Genomic DNA, 9,448 nt, shown 5'->3' on the forward strand with positions numbered 1-9,448 from the left:
TTCTTATTTATTAATGTACTAACCATATACATATACGTAAATATGATTTGTTTTTGCGTACATTTTTATGACATTACTGAATGTAACTTATCACAAGGATTTTACTTGAAACAAGAAACACAATAGCTGCTACTGTAGAGTAGGTGCTGCTTACTCATCCGGAACACACGAGTCAACCCTCGGTTATTGATGGGGTCTTTAGTTGTCAGTGTAGTGTTTTTGTGACTGTAACAATTGTTTGTTAGTTACTTTGTTTTCTGTTGGCAATGATGGTGTCAGTCTTTCCTCGGCAAGTGGGTTTTTACAGCCGCTTGGTAACACCTCTCACTTTTTATTTTATATCGGAATTTCAGAAAATTAGCACATACACAAGTACAAGTAGTTTCAGTTATATATTTTAATATATCAATAACAAGTGCGTTTTGGTAAAACTAATTAGTGCTTGTAACAAAGATATTTAATATTTTACGAAATCGTAAAAAGTTTCACAAAGAATCAAATAGTATCTGTGCAGAAGCAACGATATTTCTCAATTATTGAAATACAATGTATATCACAAAAAAGGTTCAATGAAATATTTAGGTTATGCATTTTAACTATTTCATTGAATTGGGAACGCTTTACTAATACTAGGCTAAATGTAACTTCTATTTGGAAGTTGCCAAATGTTTGTTAAGCCAAAACAATCTGGTGAATAGTTGTCTCATTGGCAATCATACCACATCTTCTTATTTTTATATTAAAACCTTCGGAGCATAATGTTAGATTCACACAGTATCTATGACAGCAGTAAGAACATAGGAATTCGACAAAAGACTTTTGATCAGCCTATTTATTGATGCTATTGTTCCTAAACATATTCTTCATCGTCCTTTTTTTCATCTCTTTATTTTTATTCTCAGGGGGGGGGGGGGGGGGGGGGGGATGGCAAAGATCAAAACCCGAAGTCGGAGAAAACGAGACAATATCATGGTCAAAAGACGAATTGACAAACAACAGACCACAAAACACTAGATGCAAACTAATCCAAGTTGTATAAATGATCAATTAATAAGATTATTTTAAATCATAGTAGATTTAAGTTATTGAATGAATATTGTCTAAACCATTTTATAAACTTTGAATTTCTATCAGATTTAGTCCCTGCAATACCTGCTACACTAGTTCATTTTGGAAATTTTAAAAATATACTGAGCTTTACCAATTATGCTTTTTTGAAGACCATAAAATAAAAATGCAAAAACTATGGAGTCTTTTGTAAAGAACTGAATTTGCCGGTATTGTGACTTACAAATCAATTGATAACCATTACTATATATTAACATTAGCTCCGAAACGATTATATTTTGTATATGCAAAAAATGCTCATAAATTAGATACCATCTTTATCGCGCATTGAATAATATACAATTACTGTCTTTTGATGAGGTAAATATGTGGTTTTATTGACTTTTGAAAAACTGATATTCACTGAGGCCAGCGGCCGAAGTGAATATCAGTTTTTCAAAAGTCAATTAAACCACATATTTACCGAAACAAAAGACATAATTGTTTTATTCCATATTCCGAGAGAGTACCAAGAGAAATGTATATAATGATAATTATTTACCAAAACCAATTATACATCAAACGATTTTAACATAACGTAAAAGCACGACGTTTTGCGCGGTGAATATACTTTTTCCGCAGGTGAATATGCTTATTTATTCAAAATCCAGATATATGTACATATCTTTCAGTTTAGTGAAATTCTATAATGAAAAAACGTATAATGAAAAATAAAGTGAAATGCAAGTATGTGTTTAAATGTTTAAAAAAAAATGTCAATCAACGCAAAACTAGACTAAGTACATTGTGTAAAAATCCATGGATACACAAAAGTGATGCATTAAATAAACATAAGATAACAAATGTGTACCAATATTCTACCCCAGATTAGGGAACGACCATTTAACTTCAAAAAGGGGTGGGGGGGGGGGGGGGGGGGGGGGGGTAGGGTTATGGTTTTTAAAATTCTGAATCCAGATTTTCCCCATACCTTATAGTGTTAAATTTTGAAAAAAATAATTTGATTGATAGCGTCGAAAAACTAAAAAAAATGTTGGCGAAAAAAGATTTCTGACTCAGATAAAAACCAAAAACCCCCCCTTGAAGTTAAGTGGTTGCTCCCTTGTGTGTCTCTTTGACTCTGACATTAATTCGGAAGTTTTGATTGACTAGAATTTCGTGAAAGAAAAGCAAATATAAATAAAAAATTTACAGCGAAAAGTATTTGTACACTTGGTTGTTCCTGCTGTCAAAAGTATGGTTCACTATAATAATGTGAATATAATCATCGTCTCTTCTTTCGTGTCTGTTGTTTTGTTGTTGCTATGGTCGGATTATCTTTCTTTGGACAGTAAAATTTGAGATTGCCTTCTGGTTTCTTATCAATTTTAGTCAAAGTTGGAAAGTCTTCTTGTTCCTCTGCGCTCATCATTTTCTGTGATTCATCGGAAATTCCAGTTGACTGATTCGGATGGGAGCTTAATTTGATATGTTCACTTGATAACGGCGTAATAAAATCATTAAGTGACATTGAACGATTTCCACGTTTTCCTTCATTGGCTGAGCGACAGCGACCTCTAAAGTTACCTCTTGGTCTTCTCTGGGGTGTACTACTTCTTACTGTTCTTTCATTAATTGCGATTCTGGATTCTTTCATCTGTTCTTTACCTTCAACTGATCTGTCTTGTTCTTGTTTAAAGTGAGTTTGGTCTGAAACTTGGTTTCTAAATTCGCCCCATGAAAAGTGTATTTGTTTCGGGGAACTCCTTGTATCTTTTTGAAAGTCCAATTTAGTTACGTCTGGTGCCACGGATTTTTTGGGTTGCTTTTTTTTCTTTGCTTCTCGGCATACACAACACGTTATGCCGTCGTTGGTTATAGAGTATATATGACCTTTAAAAAGGAAACCATAAGTAAATTAGACAAATTATATGTGTTTATGTTCAAATGAAATACTACAATTAATTCGTCGTCGTCGTCGTCGTCGTTGTCATCATCATCATCATGCGTTTACTGACGACACCAGCCATTACAGTTATTAAGCAAAAGAGTTTGTCCTGATATTTCAAACGTATAGAACACATTTACAAATAAAAATAACTATTAGAAGCTAGATAAACGCAAAATTGAAGGAATGTGAAATGAATTCTAATGTATATTTTCAAAATTCCCATTGTTACAAATGTAACTCAGTTGAAACCGGTCCTCAATGCTCTTCAACTTACATGAAGTACTGTATTTGGCCCTTTTGATTCTTTTGTAGACGAAACGCCATCTCGAGTACACAATTTTAATCCTGGTATCTATGATGAGTATATCATAAGAGGTATTTTTCTACTTGATATTCTACTATTTAAAGGTTCGACGAATAAAAATATTAAACAATCTAATATCTTTATTTCACATTCATGATATGTGTGTGCGTAAGTGAGTGTGTGTGTGTGTGTGCGTGTGTGTGTGTGTGTGTAATCTACTGACCTTTTCTGCATATGACCCACTCATCCTGATGAATCCCCATCTTATCTCGTAGGACAGGATATGATTTAGCATTAATTAAATGCGCATCCTCCTCAATTCTGTCAAGGCTTCTGATAAGAAGGGAAAGTAACTCATCAATATGTTGGTAATCATATTCAGCTCGAACAATTCGTGTTTTTATCAAGTTTACTACATCGTTCCCATTAATGCTAATGTGGGTCGTTTTTGTTGTATCTTTTGGTCTTGGCCATGCAGCGGTAAAGGAGTCATGTTTTATATCAAGAAGAACATCAGTGTCAATCAAATGGCTATGCTTTTTGCTGTCTTTGAAAAGTTTTACGACTTCAGCAACACGCTCGTCGTCAAAGACAGCTTCCAAAGCGTCCGGTTTACTTGAACATATTGTTACGACCCAAAGAGCATGTAATTTATAGATTTCCTGAAACAAGTCTTTAAAACTATGTATATAACTTAAACCCCTGTTAACAGTATCGTGTATCCTATTGGCAATGCAAGTTGTAAACGATAAATTGTCAACAAAGTTTTGATCATAATTCAAGTACTTAACAATTTGTCTGTAGGTTGCAATTTTTTTTAGATACGTATTTATAAGTTCGGCAACGTCTCCACTATAACAAGGACATGTAATTTGACGACCGGTATTCCTTTTCAAAATATTGCTCTTAGCTTCTTCCATAAACTGCTTTTTACATTTGAGGACACGATCATATCTTGGATGTTTATGAATGATTGTTTTGCAGGTTGGACATTTTATAACAAGAGCATCTTTTGATTTCCTCATATATGCATCTAAAATTGTATCCGTAAATGTGTGACCACATGCCTTCAGGGTTACGGTTTTACAAAATTTTGAATATGGATAGCTCCTATCGTCCGGAATCTGATTTGGTTTGCATTCTATACAGAAATCTGGACAAGGCTCGCCACAATATCCAGAACATATGTGTCCACATCCAAGAATCGTTTTGCATGATTGACTACATTTTTGACGGTCGCATATTTCGCTACATAATTTGGAACACTTGGAATGAGGGCACTGCCAGACGCACGGTTGTTTACACTGTTAACATGGTTGAATACACGTATTGGTACACTTTCTATGGTCACAAGCGTAAGTACATGGTTTCTGGCAAGGTTTGCAATGTAGACAATTGTAACCGTTGCATTTATGTCCACATACCTGCTCCTTTTCGCATTTTCTTTGGCATATTTTGTGGATCATGCCGTCCTGACATTCAATGCAAAGATGCGTACAAATATGGCCACATGAAAGCAGTTTCTGGCATTTTGAAGTACATTTTATAGGAAGTCCAGCTCTATGACATTCAATTTGAATTGAATGCCCACAGGGTAATTTTTGCCAAATGTGATGACAACATAAAGGTATATCATTTGTATTCATTGCTTTTTCTGCAGTATCGATTTTATCGATGACTTGTTTCATACTACATGGGATATTTGTTGTGTGGTTACATGACGGATACGTATACGGAACTGCTACATTGCATTGTAAAGCCGATTCTTCCCTTTCCTCTTTTGATTCCCAACACTTAACGCTGAGAGAATGTCCACATGTTTTTAAGTATACGTCAACGTCCGACATACACCGGACATGGTCTAATACCGGATCTGTACTACATGGAAGGATTTGTTCGTGTTGACAGTTCGGCATTTTCTTTTTAGTATCAAATGAACAATAAATATGCTTTGGATTTTTATAGCATTCTACCTTGTTTATATGGCCACATGTTGGTAAGGTTTTGTGTACAATTTCCAAACATTCAAACGTGTTCAAGTCCTCTGAACAAGACATTTTCTGTACATGCTGACATCCGGATATGACTCTTTCTATAATTTCGGAACAATTACATGGAGTAGGATAATGACATATCCCATTACATACATGAAGTTTGTCGCAAACCTTTGTACATTTTTCTTTGCAAGTTACATTTTTTGCTAGATAGCAATCTACTTCAACCGTATGTCCGCAGTTGAATTTCTTTGTGACGGACTCCTTGCATTTTATTTTATCAAAATCAGTTTGACATCCTACAATAATCTTGTGTTTGCACGTCTTGAAGGTCTTTTCTGTTTTTATCAAGCATTTGATTTTATCTTCGAATACACGCTTAGATTCGTGACATTCTCTTTCGTATTCATGACTGCATTTAGATCTCGTATCGATTACTTTTTCTTTACACTTAAAGCTGTCAACTTTTGTGTGACAAGGCATTAAAGAGGTATGGCCACATTTGAGAAGTCTCTCTACTTCTGTATAACATTTATGCTCCGAGGGCTCCATATAACATTTTACTAGGTTAATATGTCCACATGGAAGTTGTTTTTCTATTTTTACAGAGCATTCACATGGATTGGGTTCGTGACATCTTCTACGGCATTGGTGTTCGTTCGGACATGTCTTTGGACAGTTTTTCATAAATTTATATTCGGTATGATCCCTATCAAAATTGTGACATCTAAATCGGCATGCATGACCACAATCCAGCCTAAACTCACAGAGAATACCACATCCACCATCGGGGGCTTTTAGGAAGTCCAATGGAGATATTGCTTGAATTTCCTGCTTTTCGGGGTGATTTTGACAATACAAAAACAAACCTTTGCCGATGCCGTTTTTACTTTTTAGTTTATTAGATATAACCTGCCAATGTTTGGATTTCTTTGTCAGAGTATCAATGTTGCCTATGATGTACAGTCCCTTCTTGGCTCGAGATAATGCAACGCATATCCTGTTTTCTTTATTAAGAAACCCTATACCCTCGTTCTGATTGCTTCTAACTAAGGACAAGATGATGACTTCATTTTCTTCGCCTTGATAGTTGTCTAAAACACATATGGTGACACCTTCAAATTCTGCTTTAGGCATTTTCTTTTGAATACAATACATCTGACCTGAATAGGCTGCTAAAATCGTTATTTGACTAGGCTTGTAGCCTTGGTTCAACAAATATCTGCATAATTATTTTGCATATTCAGCTTCGAATTCATTGGAATAACTTCTTCCATCATCGCTGTAAACTTCAGGGCTCGAATGGTTGATAAAGTAAAGATTCTGTCGAATTCCTCCAACATCTTCGTAATAAGTTACATTTTCGTTGTCTGCCAAAGTAGGATAAATATGTCTGACCAGATCTGCAATATCAGGTCTCATTCTATGTTGTCTTTGCAGGAAATAATAATGTAAATCGTTATTTATCATTCTTTCAAAAAGAGAGACCGACAAATTGAATTTAACTGCAAGTTCGTAAACAGCTGGTTTAGGTTCCAGTAGTTTGTGGTCACCTATAAGAATGACGTGTTGACAATTTTGACTGAGGGCTGTAACAATATGTGCTTCCAATACTTCAGCAGCCTCCTCTATAATTGTAATTGTTGGTTTCAGTTTTGCTAGAGAATCGTAATATCGGGCTGCAGCCGTTGTTGTCAGTGCAATAACAGATGCTTTGCTCATAATCAGTTCATCAATTTGAAGTTTAGCTTTTTTGTATCTATCAAACAATGCACTGATAAGTTCTTCAGTGTCTATCAGTTGTTGTTTTTCTGATTCTATATACTCGGAGACCCAGAAACGATAAAACTTCCAGCGATCTTCTAAAGTTAGTTCCCAGAGATCTGTGATGATTTCTGCTGTTTCTTTGATAATTTTTTCTCCAAATTTGATGTTTTGCTTTACGTTTTCTGCCTCATTGCGCAATACGTCACGACACCTTTCCTCAATATTTTTCTTTTCGTTTTTCTTTAGCTGTTTTATGATGTCTAAACCTAAATTTTCGGTACTACCTGCTTCATCGTATTCGTCATCTTCTATGTGTCTTTCAGCGTTTTCTAATTCTGCTTCACTTGTAATATCAATACAAACTGCATCATCGTCAGTATTATGGTAATTTATGTCTCGGCCTGTTGAACCATTAGGGCGTTCTCGATAGATTTTCTCAACTTCTTGGTACCAAAAGTCTTCCGTAACTTGAAGCCATCGGTAGAATGCCTTGTTTGGCTTTTCTCCGAATTCTTTTCTATGATCGCTGGAAATTACAGTCTTTAAAACAATGAAGCCAAGAACAATGTGTTTATTTTGAATAGCTGTTAATCTGGATTTGATTTGCACCATGCGTGATTTTAATCTGTCAACAAGTGTAATGGTGTGGCAATCTATGTTTTTCATACGTTGAAGTTTGTAAGCTGTTTTACGATAGTTCGATAGGAACCTCGATCGATGTTTAAACAGGGTAAACTTTTCAACTGATGGATTTTTACATCGACTCCCCATTCTGACAATATCTTCCCTCGGAATGAAACTTTGGAATTTAATTATTCCTTCAAGGAACTGGTCTAAGGCATGATTTGTAAAACAGACAACCATGACAGAATTTTTACGTTCATATTTAAACATATCTTCATCATCCGGAATTCTTTTGTATAACCTGTGTTCATCCATTAAAACACTCCTATCACTCCAAACTCTCTTGTTGTACAGTAGTATTTGAGCAATTTGTAGTCCTATGTGGGTTTTACCTGTAACTGTGGGACCTTGTATTACGACGAACTCTTTTGTTAAAGCGGCATGAAATGCTTCTCATTGAGCAGCTTCAAGTTGTAAATCATCCGTACTAGGCCATACTTCAATATTTATTATATTCACACAATCAATTTGTTTCGTGACAGGTTTGAAGTCATAAGTCTGAGACCCTTCTCTAATGTTACTTGGTGGACAAATATCTCTTTCGCAATCGACAATGTATCTTTTAAATGGAATGTGCCACTTAACTTTTTTTTAGGGCAGCCAAAACATGACGATAAGATTCAAAATAAACTGAGGATGACTCAATCATTACACCGTTGACGTTATGTGTAATTTTTTTATGATTTCTCGTTGTGAATATTTGGGTCTTGAATATACCTGACCGCTCTAAATGTTTTCTGTCAGAATCAACTATAACTGCGAACAAAACAGTGCGAAAATTATCAAATGAAAGACTAACAATTTAAGAGACCAATATATTAGTCTTTTTGAAGTACACCAGTTTATTTTATTTACGTGCTGACTGACAATCGAGTTTGATTTCATAAACCGATCCAAACTCAGATAATAACGTTGTGCCCAAAATTTTTAACATTACGATATAACCGTCCATCTTCTAAACGAATGACGACTACGTGGTTGATTTTCGTCTTGATTTATTTGCATGTTCTCTTTCACCGCGCTTCTAAGAGGACAAATACAATCCTCTTTGTATAATCTAAACTGAACATCAAGATAGTGTTCAAGGTTTAAATACTGCCCTTTTGACTTGTTTCGACGAAGAAATTCGGTATATTCAAATACATCTCAATCGCTCGGTATGATAGGAAGTCGACGAAAATCGTCTGGTGGTAACAGTTTATCCTCAAAGTAGTCTTCAACTTTTGCTAACGTCTTACATTTTGCCTTTTCTGTTAAGGTGTGAATTATATCGTTTCCTAATTTCGATACGTTTTTGAGTTTTGTTTCCTTTTCAACTAAAGCGTCGCTCGTTATGATATTTTGGTTTAGAAAATCATTTAATCCAATCGTCTGTGGTGTAATTGCAGAACTTAATGTTCTCATAAACAGCTGCTGAATTATCAGAATAAAATCATCTAATAGACAGTTTAGTGGATGGGAACATTCTAGATGTTCGTCATACTGCTGTAGTAACCTCAAGCCATCGAAACCTAGAAGGCTTGAATCTGAGATATCGCATAACAGCCGTAACATCAGGTCCGCATTACCTCTGCTTCTAATGCCTTGCTTTAAATATGTACAAAAGCAGAAATTGTTTCCAGCTTCAAATCAGGTTTATTCATAAAAGATTTTAAATTGTTCGTCGATGTTAGACTGACCAATAATTCCTTCTCGTCTTTG

General features: G+C 35.1%; 1 protein-coding gene across 1 annotated transcript; it reads right to left on the minus strand.

The window, feature by feature from the left end:
• Window positions 1–2,332: 2,332 nt before the first annotated feature.
• Window positions 2,333–7,381, minus strand: LOC127733482 (NFX1-type zinc finger-containing protein 1-like). The gene is made up of 2 exons (XM_052242837.1): window positions 4,908–7,381; window positions 2,333–2,525 (listed from the first exon to the last, which is right to left on the minus strand). Exons 1-2 carry the CDS (start codon window positions 6,452–6,454, stop codon window positions 2,333–2,335), a joined length of 1,740 nt encoding a protein of 579 aa, XP_052098797.1. The 5' UTR covers window positions 6,455–7,381.
• Between the last annotated feature and the right edge of the window lie 2,067 nt (window positions 7,382–9,448).

Source organism: Mytilus californianus, unplaced genomic scaffold, assembly GCF_021869535.1.
Source record: "Mytilus californianus isolate M0D057914Y unplaced genomic scaffold, xbMytCali1.0.p SCAF_3, whole genome shotgun sequence".
Lineage (NCBI taxonomy): Eukaryota > Metazoa > Mollusca > Bivalvia > Mytilida > Mytilidae > Mytilus > Mytilus californianus.

Coding starts and splice junctions, on each gene's coding strand:
- LOC127733482 (XM_052242837.1), bottom strand. CDS start 6,454: ATGTATTGTATTCAAAAGAAAATGCCTAAAGCAGAATTTGAAGGTGTC. Junction 2,526..4,907: donor TTATGTTGTCATCACATTTG/GCAAAAATTACC, acceptor TATCAAATTAAG/CTCCCATCCGAATCAGTCAA.